Source organism: Salvelinus alpinus, chromosome 24, assembly GCF_045679555.1.
Source record: "Salvelinus alpinus chromosome 24, SLU_Salpinus.1, whole genome shotgun sequence".
In the NCBI taxonomy this organism is placed as follows: Eukaryota; Metazoa; Chordata; class Actinopteri; order Salmoniformes; family Salmonidae; genus Salvelinus; species Salvelinus alpinus.
Window position 1 is genome coordinate 14,990,138 of NC_092109.1, and position 20,908 is coordinate 15,011,045.

Below are 20,908 nucleotides of genomic sequence, written 5' to 3' on the forward strand. Positions count from 1 at the left end.
GGTTGCCACAGATGCTTTTGGAGAGAGATCTTCAAAACAATTCAGCTAATGTTATATTCATGAAATATACATATTTGTCTCAGAACTGAAGTGATTTTACCTTCAGTGATTTATAAGTGAGAGGTTTTGAGTGAAAGGGAAACGTTTGACTTTACCAAAAATGCATAGCGCTGTTGGATGTTTCCGCCTCCCCATCCCATCAACCTGAGGACGCATTTATTTACCAGTAATACATTGTTCGACGTTAATTGATTTAAACAGTTTAAAACGTTCTGATATTGAAGGAAATGTTGTTCTGGGTGGTAAAGTGGACATGTTGTCTACTAGTGCTCTTCAAAATCAGCGCTGCCTCTGTTGACGCTGGACGCACAGACTCTCCTGGCGAGTCAGGGTCGGGGATGCTACCAACAGGTGAGGAAGGACATGTGGTTTGCTGAAATAATGTGTGAATACATTTGATGAGTGAATGTATCTTTAAGCCTGGCCATATAGCTATGACGTCGAAGTGCTTTTGAAATGTCCCTCGCAGTAAGTAAAGTCAACTTAGACTGTCACCTAGCCAGCCTACTGTTTGCCATAATACATTGATTTCTCAATTATTCAATTATTCAAGGAACGATATTGAGTGGACTCTACATTCTTGTCATATAACTTCTGGGCCTCATTGAGCCGCTAATGTTTAATGAAAATTTTCTTAGTGGGAATAAGTGCTTCTTGTTTATCTTATCTTCTTTGTCAGGTTTGTCACATCACATTTGTATTCTTTCTGGGAACAATTATATTGAAGTAACCCCGAATTATTTCACTCCGAATTATTTCTAAAATGTACTCTTTTCTGAAACATCCCTTACCAGCATTATATGTATTTAAGTAGACTTAGATACTGTTATCAGCTATGTTTATGTGCCACCTCCAGCACAGCATGCTCTTTAGAGCCAGAGCAGATTTGAGCACACTCTGATAATGTGCCATAATCATTGGCAAGATTAATTAACCCTCCTTGGACTGATTTCCTGGCTGTCCAGCTTGAACCTTACTAGATTACATTCTGCATGTGAACTTCTTGCAGACAACTCCACTATCAGTCCTATTTATTACCGTAAGCCAGGAGGCTGTCCAAAAAGAGTGCGATATGGAGTCTCTAATTGATCGTTGTCAACGATCCTCCCCCTGGTACCCAACCCCCTTATCTCATCTTGTCTTTTGTGCCACCTCTCTCTTGAAACGGGTGCTTGTGCTTAGCTTTAACCTCGATTTTAAGAGCTCTTGGCACATGGTGAAATCAAGACACTTGTCAACAGTCACAGCAATGAAGGTGGTTGACAACATCCCTTGAAGACTCAACACAAAGCACAGTGAAGTAACTGCTTTCCAACACTTGTACAGTATGATGAGGTACACACTGTTTGAACATCACTGACAAATGATGATTGCGTTCGAACACAGTTCAAACCCTTAGTGCTATAGGGTAGGCTCAATGTGTCAGTTGTCTATCTCGACATTTTGGCCATATACACACTGGCATAGCTTTGTGATACTGTAACTCTTGAATTGCTCTCACAGCTATTACCATACGTCTAATGATGCCTTAGAGTCAGAGGATCTGAGTAGTACTGTATTATTGGAGCACTCACTGGGGATCAGAGCTCATTGCCAGCTGGGCTCTAGAAAGCTGTTGAAATATGCAACAATATCAGTGACAGTACTATCAATATCAGTGACAGTACTATCAATATCAGTGACAGTACTATCAATATCAGTGACAGTACTATCAATATCAGTGACAGTACTATCAATATCAGTGACAGTACTATCAATATCAGTGACAGTACTATTTTCCAAATGTACTATTACTACATTTCCTCAGATATCTTTAGGTCAGTTTGTATTTGTATTTATTATAGATTCCTGTTAGTTCCTGCCAAGGCAGCAGCTACTCTACCTGGGGTCCAGCTAAATTAAGGCAGTTATAATTAAAAAGAAAACATTACAATACATTTCTAACAGATTTCAGAACGTATTAAGTTGCCACATAAGGGACCAAAAATAGTTGTCTGAAAAAACAAGACCAAGCTAAAGGCTCGAATTAGACTGTTAAAGTGACAGACAAATCCTGGGGTAATGTTGATTGAATCCAGCCCCAAGTGCGGTGTCAAATGTTTTTACTGAATGTTTTGAGAGGGGTCCCTGGAGTCGTTGCGGACGGCAGAGCGTGAAAGCTTTCTTTAAACAGTGCAGATTTTCATGGAATAGGCCGGTGATTATGTAATGTTAAGATAATAGTACTCTAGGCAGCCAAATAAATAAGCCTTGTGAGGTGGTTACTCATTGATTTAGATTGTATTACTATTATACTCTGTAGTAAAAATAGCTTGGCTCACCTGGGGCTTTGTTATTTCTGTTGATACTAAGAATGATGACCAGTATCATAGAAGACCTAAACATAGTTGAGCTCAATAACCTAATAAGTTTATCCCACCGGGTGGGAGTTATTTTCATAGCCTTTTGACATAGCAAAAGTGACTAAACCCACAGCAATGCGTTAAGCGGTGACGGTGACCTCATACAGTATAGCTGTCTGCACTGTAATTGCGCTGGTTGTGATGGACTTTGGTGGCAACAACACCTTTGAGACTTCGCTATAGTGTGCAGGGAGATTCTGTACATCATCCCAGCAGGTACCCTCCATGATCTATCATATAAGAATCACTCAACGGGTGCATATTTGAACTCTCTCCAACTGTGATGAATTACATACTGCACGATTGCAGTCTTTTCAGCAGGGGTTGATAAATCGGCTTCATTTTTTCAACAGCATTTGTATTAAAGTTCCTACAGTGGCAATTTGTCTGTTTGGCTTGAGTGCCAGCCCTGGTTTGGCATGACAGAGTAGACTAGGGCAAAGAGGAGCGGTGTAGTCGCTCAATCTAAGAAATGAGCTATCAAAAACAGGTTGTTATCTCTGATATTACTCTGGATCTCTAATTCAGCCAGTTTCAAGCTGTGATATCTGAGTCCTCGTCGTGTTTGGAATACTAGCACCCTTGCTCCATTACTTTGAACCTCAGAGATCATAAAAGCATACTGCAATTCTCAGAATGTAGAACATCTGTTGTCGAGCAAGTTGAAAAAGATGAATTTGTATTCACTCAGTCAATATTTTTTATTCTGTACAAGCTTCCTTCTTTTCACTCCGTCAATTAGGTTACTATTGTGGAGTAACTACAATGTTGTTGATCCATCCTCAGTTTTCTCCTATCACAGCCGTTAAACTCTGTAACTGTCTTAAAGTCACCATTGGCCTCTCTGGTAACTGAGTTAGGAATGACGCTTGTATCTTTGTGCTCAAGGGGATATTCAATGTCCAAGTTTTTTATTTTTAGCCATCTACCAATAGGTGCCCTTCTTTGCGAGGCATTGGAAAACGTCCCTCGTCTTTGTGGTTGAATATGTGTTTGAAATTCACTGCTCGACTGAGGGACCAGATTAACACACCAGCATTATAACATGTTATGACACAGTCATAACCAAATTCGCCTAAAATGACCTACCAAAATCTAACTGCCTGTAGCTCAGGACCTGAAGCAATGATATGCATATTCTTGATACCATTTGAAAAGAAACACTTTGAAGTTTGTGGAAATATGAAATTAATGTAGGAGAATATAACACATTAGATCTGGTAAAAGATAATACAAACAAAAAAACATGTGTTTTCTATATATATATTTTCATCATCTTTGAAATGCAAGAGAAAGGCCATAATATAATATAGGAGTCTAGGCACAATTTAGATTTTGGCCACTAGATGTCAGCAGTGGGTGTGTAAAGTCTCATATTGATCCAGTGAAGCATTGCAATACTGCACAATATTTTCTATCAAGTCTGCCCAAATGTGCCGATACAAAATACAAAATGTAAGTTTACACACTCCCAGGAATGTCATACATGATGTATCATTAGTTTATACACTAACTTTCACACATCTAGATGGCCGGACAGGGTGGGTGTGGAGCCAGAGACAGCAGGGGTTCAAACTGTAGAATGCAGTTCCTACATTTGAATATAAAAATGGATTATATCAAACAAAACTATGCCACATTTTATCTCTGGGACCCCTAGGATGACAAATCAGAGCAAGATTAATTAATGTAAGTATATTATTTACCTTCAGAGGTGAATGTATCAAACCAGTTGCCGTGATACATTTTTTGTTGTTGTTGTGCACTCTCCTCAAACAATAGCATGGTATTTTTTCACTGTAATAGCTACTGTAAATTGGACAGTGCAGTTAGATTAACAGGAATGTAATCTTTCTGCCCATATAAGACATGTCTATGTCCTGGAGAGTTTGCTGTTACTTACAACGTCATTCTAGTCACATTAGCACACGTTAGTAACAACCGTCACGGTATAAGGGCACCGATCCTACGGGATCTTTCAGAGGTTAAACACTATTATTGCACACAGAGTGAGTCCATACAGTTTATTATGTGACTTGTTAAGCACATTTTTACTCCTGAACTTATTTATGCTTGCCATAACAAAGGGGTTGAATACTTATTGACTGAAGACATTTCAGCTTTTGATTTGTTATTCATTTACAAAAGTTTTGAAAAACATAATTCCACTTTGACATTATGGGGTATCGTGTGTAGAAAAATCTATTTTAAATTCAGGCTGTAACACAACAAAATGTGAAAAAAGTCAAGGGGTGTGAATACTTTCTGAAGGCACTGTAAATACCTGTTCCTCAATGAGGAGGATATTGTTTATTTTTCTCTTGCGATCTCATCCAGTCTGCATGCTCGCAACACTTATCTAGCACATTGTCATCTCCCTGTCGCCCCCAGACGACCAGTTCAGAGGAACGGTACCAACCATGTCTGCTGGCAGGTTGATCTTATGATGTCATTGTCAATATAGTGCCAGATCCATAACCATGCATCTGCATCCAATGAAACGCGATCCAAGCTGCGGCTGTGTTGAGAGTGTGTCTGGAGCATATTACCAGCTGAGCCAGGCAGAGGCACACACAATGTGGCACGCACACCTAACTCCCTCCACCAGCAGTCCAGTCTCGGCTGTGAACCGGGTTGTGAACAGAATCAGGAGTCGTCCAATGGGCACAAGCCATATGCTGGACAAGAACCTGGGCCATTATCTTTCTACAGGAGAAATAGAAACAGATTGTAGATTGTGTGGGTTGATACTGTACAGAGTAGTCATTTGTTCAGATGGTTGGTGTGCTACAGGAGAATCAGAGGGTGTACCACAGGGTTTGGTGCTGAGGCCAGTGTACAGTATGTTTGTGGTGTTTTTGTTCAACCTGTTTTGCAAAGTATTAGCTACAACCTTGCCTGGCCTCAGTGGGCAATTTGAAACAGTAGGGTTTCTATCTCTGTCTATCAGTTAAACAGAGTTATTCGTTTTACACACTCCATAATCAATGTGCAGCCCACAAAACACATACCAGGCTGTAACAAAATAGAGGTGAGTAATGTGGTAAGGGTTATTTAATGAACCTGACATGCTGCAATTGTGTCCATTTATCCCTTGTAATACATTCTTGAGTTCCTCTGCAGGCTCGTAAATGTTAAACACCTGCCAATTCAGAGGTCCACCCAGTTATTGTTGACTCCAAACAGTGTGGTAGCAACCAAGGCCATAACTCAGTGACAATGCGCGGATTTATTTTGATTTTATACAAAATGCACCTGGCGTCTCATGTGATGCCTTCTACAGGGGCCTTTCTTGCACTGTCTCTTTCTGTGTCTGTGTATTCCCTTCTCTCATACCCATGTTTCTTTTCTTTCCGTCTTCCCCTAGTCAGCTTTCTCAATTTGTCTCTTGCTCTTTCAATGTCTCATTTGCACAGAAACATCCTGTCTCTGTCTCTTTTTCCTTCTCTCTCTCTCTTCCCCCTCTCCCAAAGACTTGGCTTCTGCTGTTGATTTAATTTGAGAAAGTATGCCCCATGAAAAATCACACTGTCTTTCCACTTACAGTCAATAAGGGGGAGCCTAGCCCAGGTGTCCAAGAAAAACTCCAGTCCTGGCAGGCTTGCTGCAGATATGTGCCTAATAGCAGGCTCTGACTTCACTTTTCACCACAATGCCCTCTGGGACCCCCTAAAACTATCACGGTATTGTAATTCATCATTTTTTTAAAGTCAAGGTGTGGGGGCCAGACGGCTGGTTTTAACTGGAGCAGCTGTGACGTGTAACTGCCCTAACATGCTATTTATGTTCTGCAAAATAGATGCCAGATGATGCAATGTTGTTTCATGCTGGTTACACACACACGCACACATTCTCTCTCTCATACACACATCACATTCCCGTTTTGAGCCACAGTACAACGGTACAAAACTGTTTCTCCTGGCATACACTCAGGTCCATTGACCAGCTGGCTTCTCAGTGACCCTTGTCTGACATCATCACTGTGCACTAAATCTGAAAATAAATACACCACTCTCCCCTGCCCTATTAGGGTTAAACATGCCATTCATGTTCCTCTTTAATCTGCCTCAAGTATGCCATTGGATGGGACTACAGGTGGGATCAGATAACATTCTACAGAGTTTCAAGTTGTGGTTTTTGACTCATCAACATCTTTACAAGTGTCATTCTAAACAATGATTCTGACACGTCGGTCATCTTTGTCTTATCACTCGCGAGGAGGCGTTCAACAGTCCCATCAAATCTTCAGAAGTTTTGACTGCAATCCATCTGAGGATCCAGGGGGATTTAGATTCTTCTTCTTATGTCATTTATTTTTTAGAAGCCATGTCTTGCCAGCCAGGTCTAGCCCGGTTGCCAAAATCAACATTCAACATGCTAGTTTGCGAATAAGATCAAACGAAAGGCTTGTGACATGTTAATAAGTGTCCTTCACTCTGATGTACAGTAAATGTGCGGATCTCTATCTTCATTTTGCTTTTGACTGATCTTGATTGATGAAGGACCTGAGGTAAAAGACTGTTTTAACAAACGGAACTTCACACGTCCAACGGAGGACAGCCAGAGGGAGCAGCATAAGTACACCTTGGCGTTGTTTTTTATTTTTATCTTTTTTCTTCCTTGGTTTCCTCACATGAACCATGTTCTTTCTCTGAAATTCCTCCCGTGTCTCTGTCAGGACACGTTAAGCTTATTGTTTACTTTAGGCTGATTGATTTGTGTTGAAGTCCCTGCTCAGTTCTGCATGTCGCATGCTCTCAGCGGGGTCGTGACCGGCAGGGTTGAGCAAAGCGGCCAGAAGCTCAAGGCCTGTTAAAGACTTTGGAGGTGTTTAGCTTGTGGATGGGGCTCCATCATTGACTGGTCCCTTTTCATGGTGGAGCCCGGAGCTGTGTCAATTTCATCAAAACAGCCCCACAACAAGGTATTTTAACAAGGGTTTTTTACTATGTTCTTGGGTGATTGTGTGTGCGCATGTTCGAGTGTGTATATTAATTTGTCTGTCTTTGTGTAGAACTGTGTGTGTTTGTGACATATGGGGTTTTGTGAGGACGGATGTGATAAACTGCATCACTGAGACGCTTTTCTTGTTTTGTTGAAGCTCTAGTAAATTAATGTAGTCTGGATGTACCAAATGGCTCCACTACAAAAGACCCCGTACCCTTTCATTAAGATGGAGCCCAGAATGACTGAGTTCACCCGTCCGCTGGATGCACACCCTGACTCCCAAATGTGTCCTCATTGCCACCATCAGCGCCAGCCAATCATTCAGACTGTAAATGATGAATTCCCTCCACAGTTGATAGATGGCTCTGTGTGCCATGACCTCATGTCAAGCAACGACCCCTTTAATTCACATACTTCAAAAAGTTACTAACATTCTGTCTCCCTCACTAAAGACGTCTGCGAATGTTTTGCTGAAGGAGGACATGACCGATTGGATCCCTGTCATTGTTAAAAGAAACTGTCCCTCTCAGTGCCACTGATTTGGTGAGTGTGATGTAACAGACTATGTTCTGTGCTGTTGACAGATGTGAGGAGAAAACCACCAGCATCTCCACCGCCAGCACCATTACACAACGTTATACAGAGACAGACTCTATGACAATGTCATTCGGAGGAATTAACCCTTTTTTGGGGGGGTCACATGAAACAGAGTGAAGACAGGGTCCCTCGGAGATGGATTGTATGCTATTTCCATATGTCCATTACACAAAAGTCTTAGCTATTTCAGCGTTCATCCCATTCTCTTCAACCAAGGAGATGTTTTCAAGGCTTGTGGTAGGTACAGCACTACCCTTGAATTTAGAATTTCAACAGTTTGGAATAGTGTTGAGGGTTAATTCTTAGGGAAATGTCTTATATTGACCTGACAGGACGGAGTGCAACAGACGGAGTGTGAGGGAAGGGGTCTTGCTGTATGGTCTCGCTGTATGGCATGGGACCCCTGGACTGGTACGACCTGCCTGCCAGGGGTCATGGTTTTACTAGTTCCCTGAAGAGCAACACGATGAAATGAACATGCTTCTGGGGTCAGCATCGTGACAGCCTTCAGCCGATGGCCGGCATAGGCCAAACCTTGTAAAAATCTTTACAAGATGTTTTACAAGCACTCAAACGGCCTTGTCAGTGCAACTTTGGGGTTGTGTTACCCCCTTATACGGTGCCCTACTTGATAACGAAGACCTTAGCCAGACATTGTCAGCTGTTATGAGGGCAGACGAGCATCTACCAGGTCACTGGGATTTCAGGGGAGATTAAATTAAATTAAATGACTCACCACCTGGATTTGGTCCTATGTAGCTAAATTTGAAAGGGTGTTTTTTTTATACATTGGATAAAAGTAGAGACTCAGAGCTACAAAATGGTATTACATTTACATTTAAGTCATTTAGCAGACGCTCTTATCCAGAGCGACTTACAAATTGGTGCATTCACCTTATGATATCCAGTGGAACAACCACTTTACAATAGTGCATCTAACTCTTTTAAGGGGGGGGGGGGTTAGAAGGATTACTTTATCCTATCCTAGGTATTCCTTAAAGAGGTGGGGTTTCAGGTGTCTCCGGAAGGTGGTGATTGACTCCGCTGACCTGGCGTCGTGAGGGAGTTTGTTCCACCATTGGGGTGCCAGAGCAGCGAACAGTTTTGACTGGGCTGAGCGGGAACTGTACTTCCTCAGAGGTAGGGAGGCGAGCAGGCCAGAGGTGGATGAACGCAGTGCCCTTGTTTGGGTGTAGGGCCTGATCAGAGCCTGAAGGTACGGAGGTGCCGTTCCCCTCACAGCTCCGTAGGCAAGCACCATGGTCTTGTAGCGGATGCGAGCTTCAACTGGAAGCCAGTGGAGAGAGCGGAGGAGCGGGGTGACGTGAGAGAACTTGGGAAAGTTGAACACCAGACGGGCTGCGGCGTTCTGGATGAGTTGTAGGGGTTTAATGGCACAGGCAGGGAGCCCAGCCAACAGCGAGTTGCAGTAATCCAGACGGGAGATGACAAGTGCCTGGATTAGGACCTGCGCCGCTTCCTGCGTGAGGCAGGGTCGTACTCTGCGAATGTTGTAGAGCATGAACCTACAGGAACGGGTCACCGCCTTGATGTTAGTTGAGAACGACAGGGTGTTGTCCAGGATCACGCCAAGGTTCTTAGCACTCTGGGAGGAGGACACAATGGAGTTGTCAACCGTGATGGCGAGATTATGGAACGGGCAGTCCTTCCCCGGGAGGAAGAGCAGCTCCGTCTTGCCGAGGTTCAGCTTGAGGTGGTGATCCGTCATCCACACTGATATGTCTGCCAGACATGCAGAGATGCGATTCACCACCTGGTTATCAGAGGGGGGAAAGGGGTATATCATTCACTGCAATTTTGAGGAACAATGGGAAAGTCATTCTGCTTTGAAAGTTGATACATTTGTAAACTCACTTTTGAGATAATGGCCTTTGAATGTTTTGGTATCTAGTGAAGAGCTCTTCTTGGTCTACACCCATCGTTCACACCCTCTTAAGCTTTCGCCCCACCCATCTCGTTTTCTCGGAGCGTTCAGAGCGCTCTCTTGACGCTCTGGCTGATGATTTGTTTACCTTTGGATAACATGAAAACTGGCTAACCAGTCCTGCTGGCAAAAATTTCATTACGCATTTTTGCCGACGTTTACTGGCACCGGCCATATTCAACGTGTGCTGTACACTATAGCTTAAGACATGTAACTAGCTAGCTAGGTAAACAATGAACCTAACTAGGTAAACAATGTGTAAGATCACACATGTCACATAACGTTAGCTAACGAGCTAGCCAGCTAACGTTAGCTAGTTAAACAACAATGAACATAGTGCCAAATCATGCCGTTACTACCCTGCATGAATCTGCTGGGAGCTAACCAACCAGGTTCAATGTTAGCTAGCTAACATTAGGCTCTGACTAGCAAAGCAAACAGTTCTGGTATACAAATAATAACGTCATACACGTAACATTAGCTAGGGAGCCAGCCAGCTAACGTTAGCTAGCTAGCTAACAGTACACTTTAGCTTGAAATTAAACCACTTTCTGTCTGAAACGTGTAATATCTGAAAATGTAGCTAGCTAGACTATCTTACCCGTATACTTCATCATGCATGATGGACGCGTCTCCCTGTCACAGATGCCATGCCACGGTTGCTCTTAGTATGAATATGTAATCCGGAAACAGGTGTTTTCTCCATCTCTTCAGCTTTCATACTCTAATTCCTCTGATTTCAAAACTTAACACACCAGAAAGTGGAGAGCAACACTTATGCAGCTCCACTACACAATAATCTTTTTTTAAAAGCCGTGTTCGACAGGATTACCATCACAAACTGACCAGCTCAAGTAGACAGAAGCCTTCTGAATGGCAGACCAATTCAAACTCCTCTCTCGGCATGTCCAGCCCACTCATTATCTCAGCCAATCTCAGGAAGAAAAAAGAAGCGTCCTCTCACTGTCAACTGCGTTTATTTTCAGCAAACTTAACATGTGTAAATATTTGTATGAACATAACAAGATTCAACAACTGAGACATAAACTGAACAAGTTCCACAGGCATGTGACTAACAGAAATGGAATAATGTGTCCCTGAACAAAGGGGGGGGGGTCAAAATCAAAAGTAACAGTCAGTATCTGGTGTGGCCACCAGCTGCATTAAGTACTCCAGTGCATCTCCTCCTCATGGACTGCACCAGATTTGCCAGTTCTTGCTGTGAGATGTTACCCCACTCTTCCACCAAGGCACCTGCAAGTTCCCGGACATTTCTGGGGGGAATGGCCTTAGCCCTCATCCTCCGATCCAACAGGTCCCAGACGTGCTCAATGGGATTGAGATCTGGGCTCTTCGCTGGCCATGGCAGAACACTGACATTCCTGTCTTGTAGGAAATCACGCCCAGAACGAGCAGTATGGCTGGTGGTGTCACATTCGTCGTATACATAATGAGCGGACCAAGGCGCAGCGTGAGTAGAGTTCCACATATTTATTAAAGTGAACCTTCAAAAAACAACAAAGAATAAATTAACTTGAAGTACGTAGCGCACATAGCACTAAACCAAAACGAAACAATATCCCACAAACGCAGGTGGGAAAAGGACCACACTAAGTATGATCCCCAATTAGAGGAAACGATCATCAGCTGCCTCCAATTGGGAATCATACTCACACCAACATTGAAATTCAAGACTAGAACACCCCCTAGTCACGCTCTGACCTATTGCACCATAGAGAACCCCAAGGGCTCTCTATGGTCAGGGTGTGACAGGTGGCATTGTCATGCTGGAGGGTCAGGATGAGCCTGCAGGAAGGGTACCACATGAGGTAGGAGGATGTCTTCCCTGTAAAGCACAGCGTTGAGATTGCCTGCAATGACAACAAGCTCAGTCCGATGATGCTGTGACACACCGCCCCAGACCATGACGGACCCTCCACCTCCAAATTGATCCCACTCCACAGAGTACAGGCCTTGGTGTAACGCTCATTCCTTCGACAATAAACGCAAATCCGATCATCACCCCTGGTGAGACAAAACCGCGACTCGTCAGTGAAGAACACATTTTGCCAGTCCTGTCTGGTCCAGCGACGGTGGGTTTGTGCCCATAGGCAACGTTGTTGCCGGTGATGTCTGGTGAGGACCTGCCTTACAACAGGCCTACAAGCCCTCAGTCCAGCCTCTCTCAGCCTATTGCGGATAGTCTGAGCACTGATGGAGGGATTGTGCGTTCCTGGTGTAACTCGGGCAGTTGTTGTTGCCATCCTGTACCTGTCCCGCAGGTATGATGTTCGGATGTACCAATCCTGTGCAGGTGTTGTTACACGTGGTCTGCCACTGCGAGGACGATCAGCTGTCCGTCCTGTCTCCCTGTAGCGCTGTCTTAGGCATCTCACAGTACGGACATTGCAATTTATTGCCCTGGCCACATCTGCAGTCCACATGCTTCCTTGCAGCATGCCTAAGGCATATTCACGCAGATGAGCAGGGACCCTGGGCATCTTTCTTTTGGTGTTTTTCAGAGTCAGTAGAAAGGTATCTTTAGTGTCCTAAGTTTTCATAAGTGTGACCTTAATTGCCTGCCGTCTGTAAGCTGTTAGTGTCTTCACGACCGTTCCACAGGTGCATGTTCATTAATTGTTTATGGTTCATTGAACAAGCATGGGAAACAGTGTTTAAACCCTTTACAATGAAGATATGTGAAGTTATTTGGATTTTTACGAATTATCTTTGAAAGACAGGGTCCTGAAAAAGGGACGTTTCTTTTTTTGCTGAGTTTAAATGTTCAAATGGCTCTCGTGTGAAGTAGTGACCCACGAAATGGGCCTAGTTTCCTGAAATCGGTCACAAATGGTCTTGAGTAGGTAAAAAACAGAGAGTGCCCTGAAATGTCAACATCCAGAAACAGTGAAGTGGGAGAGGTGAAAGACACTTAAAATCGGTTACGTGCTTTTTTCATCTCCTCTGTTCTTATGTCGAACAGCTTGTACAGTACAGTACACTCTGGTACAGTAGAGCACAGCAGGTGAGTGTAATGTTGACTGGAGCAGCAGCATGTGTCTGAGACAATGATACTGTAGCAAGAAGCAACGTCATGGCATCATTCCCAGAGGGCACTCATGGGTTTCCCTTGTAGACTGTCCTATTCAGAAACACACATGTTGAAACTAGAAATGAAGACACAGTAGTCTGTCAGAACAGACTGACTCTAGTAAATGTGTAAGGAGAAACCAAGTGATATTATTAAGTTTTGTAATCCAGTGATGAAATCTGCAATCTGTTTTGATAGTCTTCAGGTATGCATTTCACAGTTAACAAGCTGTGAAAATAAATCAATAAACCATAAAGGTTAAACTAAATACACATTTTACTGGTGAAACCGAGATCTAACGCTCCCTGATTAAATTAAAGCCCCATAATTATTTGCTTAGGCAATAGGGATGTATTTCTTTCTTTGAAAGCGTTTGGTTTTCCTTGAAAGCTGTATAAAGTTAAATTCTTGAATACTGACTTCTGGTGGTCTTTGTGCAGTCCAACACACAGCCGTCTCTGCCCCCCTTTCCCATTCCAATTTAGATGTGTTTCTCCTCCTAGGTTCCAACACGATCATTACCATGGAGACCAACTCCCAGGGCTGTTCCACTGCTCCCTATCTGGCTTTTCCATCTGATGTTAAACACCAAGTTACAGCCCTCCCACCCTTTCCAGCCTTGTTTTTCTAACTGGTATGTTAGACACACTGCACCAGCAATGGTTTTGCACCATCTCTGTTTGCACATTCATTTCTCCCCATATTTGATATTTTAGTAGTTTAGTGGACTTTATAGCTTTTAGACTTCCACAGGTGCTGTTCATGTGGCTAGAACCTAACTTTGGGGACTACCTGTGGACTCAAATCAAACTTTATTTGTCACATGCGCCGAATACAACATGTGTAGACCTTACTGTGAAATGCTTAATTACAAGCCCTTAACCAACAGTGCAGGTCAAGAAAGAGTTAAGAAACTATTTACCAAATAAACTAAAGTAAAAAATAATTAGAAAGTAACACAATAAAATAACAATAACGAGGCTTTATACAGGGAGTACCGGTACTGAGTCAATGTGCAGGGGTACAGGTTAGTCGAGGTAATTTGTACATGTAGGTAGGGGTGAAGTGACTATGGGACTATGCATAGATAATAAACAGCAAGTAGCATTAGTGTAAAAAACAAATGGGGTGGGAGTGTCAATGTAAATAGTCCGGTGGCCATTTGATTAATTGTTCAGCAGTCTTATGGCTTGAGGGTAGAAGCTGTTAAGGAGCCTTTTGGTCCTAGACTTGGCGCTCTGGTACCGCTTGCCGTGCGGTAGCAGAGAAAACAGTCTATGACCTGGGTGACTGGAGTCTCTGACAATTTTTTGGGCTTTCCTCTGACACTACCTATTATATAGGTCCTGGATGGCGGGAAGCTTGGACCCAGTGATGTACTGGGCCGTATGCACTACCTTCTGTAGCGCCTTACGGTCAAATGCCAAGCAGTTACCATACCAGGCAGTGATGCAACCGGGTCAGGATGCTCTCGATGGTGCAGCTGTAGAACTTTTTGAGGATCTGGGGAGATCTCCAAATGGGATGTAGCCTCTATCCCCTCTCATCTGGTCTGCGGCCGGAGAATGTGGGGTTGAGATAGATGTACTCTGTCCCATGGGGGGAGGGTGCTTTGCAGACTGCAGCACGGTAACATGCTCACATCTATTAAAAAAACATGCCTTTTGATTTTCTCTGCACTTTCCAAGTGCATTTCAAGTTCCCGTACTTTTTCCTGGAAAATATGGGTATTAGCATTCGCAAAGGTTTCTAACAGTTGTGTGCATTCTTGCTAACACGCACACCATTGGTTATTGATACATCAGTATTGTGATATATTTGTGTTCTTATACTTCAGCTAATGCACATTAAATGCACATTCACTAACTAGGAATATTATTGAAAAAGCCTTTCTAGGTTAACATTATCCTGGATGACCTTGGGCTCACCTTGCTAACGGAAAGACACATTGCAGGATGGGACAGGGATCTGATTGTCCCGCCCTGACCTTAGAGATCCTTATTTATTCTCTGTTTGGTTAGGTCAGGGTGTGACTCGGGTGGGAGATTCTATGTTTTCTATTTCTTTGTTGTTTTTGCCATGTGTGGTTCCCAATCAGAGGCAGCTGTCTATCGTTGTTTTTGAATGGGGATCATATATAAGTTGTGATTTTCCATTTGGGTTTTGTGGGGAGTTATTTTCTGTTTAGTGTCTGCACCTGACAGAACTGTTCCGTTTTTTCACTTTGTTATTTTGTTCGAGTGTTTTTGAGTAATAAAGAATCATGAACACTTACCACGCTGCGTTTTGGTCCATGCCTTCCGACGAGAGACGTTACACTGATGGATAACATGGAATGTCCCTCTTGAAACCCTGACTATGCTACCTTAACCTCCCCTCCTGCCCTGCCTCTCCACAACAGAATAAGCTAATGTTCTACTGCTGCCATCACAGCTTCTCATTTGCTTCCTTTGCGTCTCAAGTTCAACACCTTCAGGTTCAGTCAAACTATGAACTACCAAAGGGACGATGATTGGGAATCATGAATTATGATTGGAACTGTGTGAGAAAAATATATATATTTCCAAAGAAAAGATTCCAGATTTGTGTGGTGCACCTATTGTATGAAGAGGCCTGCCTGGATTTTTGGATGTGGGATTAATTTACTTAGACCGTGCGGACCATTCCCTTGTTGTATGTTTTTGTCATTATTCTGCTTCACATTGAAAAATTGGTACCATTTATTTGATTGTCAAAAATCAATGACACCACGTCTGCATTGTTAAGCTGTACAGCTCTGCCTGCCAACTATAGACCCTCATAACCTTGTAATTAACTCTATTAATTCCTGCACCAAAATAGCAGGGAATTTGACCTGAAGCCACTTTCCCCTCTCTATCCACTTCCCTTGTTGTCCTCAGATGAATATCCAAAGGGTTGAGTTCAGACACAGACCTAGACAAGTGTTGACTGGTGCGTTTTTAGACTTTCTTTCTCCTAAAAGGAAGATTGTCAAAAGGAAACCCTTTTTATTGTCCTGAGGAACATTCCGCTGAAAGCTTTGGCAAGTCTATAAGCTCAGTCATTTTCCACCAAACCTTGGTTGTTTAGAAACACACCATTCAGACTTGTAGAAGGCCAGGGGGGGTTGGATTACTACCTCTGTCACTCTTAAATATATATATATTTATATATTTTTAAGGAGGGTTCAACTCAGCGTGTGTGTGAAAGACTTGTAGAGAATTTTGAACTTTGTCATCATACTGTGGAGCGAGTTCAGTCATACTTTAAAGACCCCCTAAGAGCTGCGATAAAAACAGTTTGTTCATAACTTGGGATGTTGAGCAAACTTTGTTGGCTCATATTTGCACACAGACTAATTATTTTCTATAGATTTTGGTTCTTCAGATTTCAGATTTACACATAATTCGTATATTTCTGTCAAATTTTAGTTTGTTGTTCAGAGCCCACTTTTCAGTCAGTGTCGGCCTGATAGTTAACCTCACGAAACAGCCAATTGGGCACTGCCCTCTGAAGTGTCTCGTTATTGGATAGTAAGTTTATATTTCCAAAGGGCTTTTGAGGTTAAGGTTGAGGCTGGGGATGGTCTGTAAGGTGTCTGTGTCACGGCTTCCAGAGTCTGCCATCGTTAAACGCTCCTCATTGTATCCTGCTTCAAGTCAAGCGGTGAAACACAGCACAGGTATTTTAGCTTTTATAACCTGGGATCTCGTCCATGGCTGGGAGAAATTCCCCTTTCTCTCTTTTGGGAAAATACTTCACTTCTCCCCCCTTGGCTCTGCCTTTAAGACGTTTTCCTTCTTTTCCTCCTTAATCCAAATCCAAATCGTTTTTGATTTTGCCAAACCTCAGTTTGCAGTTTATAAATGTACAGTATCAGCCTTTAACAATTGGCCTTAGTCGTTGGCTCATTCTAATCGCTGGAAAAAATGGCACTCAGCTGTGGATGGTTATAGCAGATGGTGACAAATGAAAGTTGAAGGATAGTGTAACAAATTATATTTCAGGGAAAGTACAGAAGAGGAGGAGGGCAAATCAATTGTTGGAAATTCAAAGACTTCTGCTGGTACCTGTGGCTGCAATCATGACTTGAGCTGTATAGACCATGAGATAATCCAATACTAGTGCAGGACATATAAACACTGTCCGTTGATTTCCGTTGATTTCATCAACTAGGTGTCAATGTGTTTTTGCTCAGGGCTGATCATGACCTAGTCAAATGGAAACTAATACCTTTGTATTTGTAGGTTGTTAACACCCCAATCTGCATAATTTGCCCCGGGGCAAATTACCTGTAGAGCTTGATTAAATGCCCCATAAGTATTTGCTGAAACCTTGCATCAGGAAGTGAGTCACCTCTTCCTGGAGCTCCTTTCATTCTAAATGAGGAGCCAAACCTGCTCTGATTGCTGTGGTTCTGCCAGTCTGTCATGATTGAGGTGGCTTGGTACAGAATGACACGGATCAAATGTTCCACTGTGTCATCTCAGGGCAGTGTGTATAATATACAGTACTAGTCAAAAGTTAGGACACACCTACTCATTCAAGGGTTTTTCTTTATTTTTACTATTATATATATATATATGTTGTAGAATAATAGTGAAGACATCAAAACTATGAAATAACACATATGGAATTATGTAGTAACCATAAAAGTGTTAAACAAATCAAAATAGATTTTAGGTTCTTCAAAGTAGCCGCCCTTTGCCTTGATGACAGCTTTGCACACACACTCTTGGCATTATCTCAACCAGTCTCACCTGAAATGCTTTTCCAACAGTCTTGAAGGAGTTCCCACATATGCTGAGCAATTGTTGGCTGCTTTTCCTTCACTCTGCGGTCCAATCCCAAACCATCTCAATTGGGTTGAGGTCGAGTGATTGTGGAGGCCAGGTCATCTGATGCAGCACTCCATCACTCTCCTTCTTGGTCAAATAGCCCTTACACAGCTTGGAGGTGTGTTGGGTCATTGTCCTGTTGAAAAACAAATGATAGTCCCACTAAGCGCAAACCAGATGGGATGGCGTATCACTGCAGAATGCTGTGGTAGCCATGCTGGTTAAGTGTGCCTTGAATTCTAAACAGTGTGTATAATATACAGTACTAGTCAAAAGTTAGGACACACCTACTCATTCAAGGGTTTTTCTTTATTTTTACTATTATATATATATATATGTTGTAGAATAATAGTGAAGACATCAAAACTATGAAATAACACATATGGAATTATGTAGTAACCATAAAAGTGTTAAACAAATCAAAATAGATTTTAGGTTCTTCAAAGTAGCCGCCCTTTGCCTTGATGACAGCTTTGCACACACACTCTTGGCATTATCTCAACCAGTCTCACCTGAAATGCTTTTCCAACAGTCTTGAAGGAGTTCCCACATATGCTGAGCAATTGTTGGCTGCTTTTCCTTCACTCTGCGGTCCAATCCCAAACCATCTCAGTCATACTTTAAAGAAAGAACCTAAAATCTATTTTGATTTGTTTAACACTTTTATGGTTACTACATAATTCCATATGTGTTATTTCATAGTTTTGATGTCTTCACTATTATTCTACAACATATATATATATATAATAGTAAAAATAAAGAAAAACCCTTGAATGAGTAGGTGTGTCCTAACTTTTGACTAGTACTGTATATTATACACACTGTTTAGAATTCAAGGCACACTTAACCAGCATGGCTACCACAGCATTCTGCAGTGATACGCCATCCCATCTGGTTTGCGCTTAGTGGGACTATCATTTGTTTTTCAACAGGACAATGACCCAACACACCTCCATAAATCACAGACTGTCACCAGCAAAACACCCCCACACCATCACACCTCCTCCTCCAAGCTTCACGGTGGGAACCACACATGCGGAGATCATCCGTTTACCTACTGTGCTTCTCACAAAAACACGGCGGTTGGAAACAAAAATCACATTGCTCGTGTTTCTTGGCCCAAGCAAGTCTCTCCTTATTGCTGTCCTTTGCTAGTGGTTTCTTTGCAGCAATTCGAGCGTGAAGGCCTGATTCATGGAGTCTCCTCTGAACAGTTGATGTTGAGATGTATCTGTTACTTGAATTCTGTGAAGCATTTATTTCTGAGGCTGGTAACTAATGAATTTATCCTCTGCAGCAGAGGTAACTCTGGGTCTTCCTTTCATGTGGCAGTTTTCATGAGATCCAGTTTCATCATAGCGCTTGATGGTTTTTGCAACTACACTTGAAGAAACTTTCAAAGTTCTTGAAATTTTCCAGATTGACTGAGCTTCATGTCTTAAAGTAATGATGGTCTGTCGTTTCTCTTTGCTTATTTGAGCTGTTCTTGCCATAATATGGACTTGGTCTTTTAGCAAATAATCATCTGTATACCAACCCTACCTTGTCACAACACAACTTATTGGCTCAAACGCATTAAAAAGGAAAGAAATTCCACAAATTAACATTTAACAAGGCACACCTGTTAATTGTAGATCTGAGGGTTTCCATTTAAAGTAATAAAATACAAGAGATCAAATAACCAGACATGCATTGTCTGACATATAAGGCCTGGTAGACATTACTTATGAACAACTATAGTAACGGTAATGTTAGATCACACAGTTGCCAACAATTGCCTTTAGTCTATAGGATATAAATTAAGCCGTCAGGGTTGATGTGGAGACCTGCAGATGGAGTGCATACTGCGCTGCAGTGTGCAGTAAGCACTGTCATGACGTTGCCCTCTTTGGGTACAGCGAGCACCATCCCCCTCTCTCTGTCTCCTACACTCAGGCTGCTGCGACCTCAGGTCGTAAATTCCTGGAGGAGATTATCTCCTCATGGCCACAGTATAGAGAGAGAGTGAGTTTTCATAGAGAGAACAAAGGAATTTCTTCCACCTCACAGAACTGGAGGTCCGAACAGTATTTAAGTTCTGGAGAATGTATAAAAGATCGGTGAAGAATCCAGCTACGAACTGGTCCATTTGGTACAATTTTGTGAAACTCATGGGAGACAATACAGCCACATTACCATACGGCTGTTTATATAATAGCCTCAGTTATGAGGCTTACATCTAATTGTTGTATAAGATGAATGAGTGAGGATGATACTGTTTGTGAAATTGTGTAATGTGATTTTGGACTGTTTAATGAAGGAAACTCCAATTCCCTTTGGAGTTTAACTAAATCAGAGGACCGCCCATGAGCACAGTTATGGTCGGGCATCCTGGGACAGGCCCTTTTCTGCTCTTCCGAATAAAACCCCCACCCGGATTTTCTATCACCAGACCAGCTTACCTCGATAACGAGAGGGCCAAGGTTTGAGAGGAAACCAGCTTACCTCGATAACGAGAGGGCCAAGGTTTGAGAGGAGACCATAAACCTGAGTATAAGCTAAGGTTTGAGTATATGGCTGAATCTTTTAACCATACCACATGGTTAAACTCTTAGACTATCGATACCGACAGAATAAGAACAAGTCTTTGATATTAATTACTAGTCTGCAGATAGGAATTCGGTATCATTGAACGCGAAGACCGACAACCGCCGAAACATCTATCTATAACGACATGAATGAATGTCACTCTGAACTATCCATTCTAACCACGACAGAGACAGAGAGAGGGCGGACAGACTCTCCAACAGAAACAAACTTTTCAACAGAGATCCCGACGACACACTGAGCGTAAATATATATATTGATTGCAATTATTCCCGAATGAGTGAGCGTTCATGTGCAAAGGATTAGCATTTCAATTGTTATAATTATCAACTTTGTAGTGTCTCATCTCAGTTGACCCCCACTTCCCTTTTTGTCCACCAAGCCGCGATACCGGTTTATCCCACTAGGGAAACCCTGTTATCATTTCCTTGTAACTATCTAC

The 20,908-nt window shown here is 42.5% G+C and overlaps 1 protein-coding gene across 1 annotated transcript in view; it reads left to right on the top strand.

The window, feature by feature from the left end:
* LOC139552212 (collagen alpha-2(I) chain-like) overlaps nt 1–20,908 on the top strand; it is a 149,095-nt gene continuing 128,187 nt past the window's right edge. The window contains exon 1 of the mRNA XM_071363716.1: nt 1–411. Coding sequence (XP_071219817.1) covers nt 288–411 — 124 coding nt within the window. The 5' untranslated portion in view covers nt 1–287. The remainder of the gene's footprint in view (nt 412–20,908) is intronic.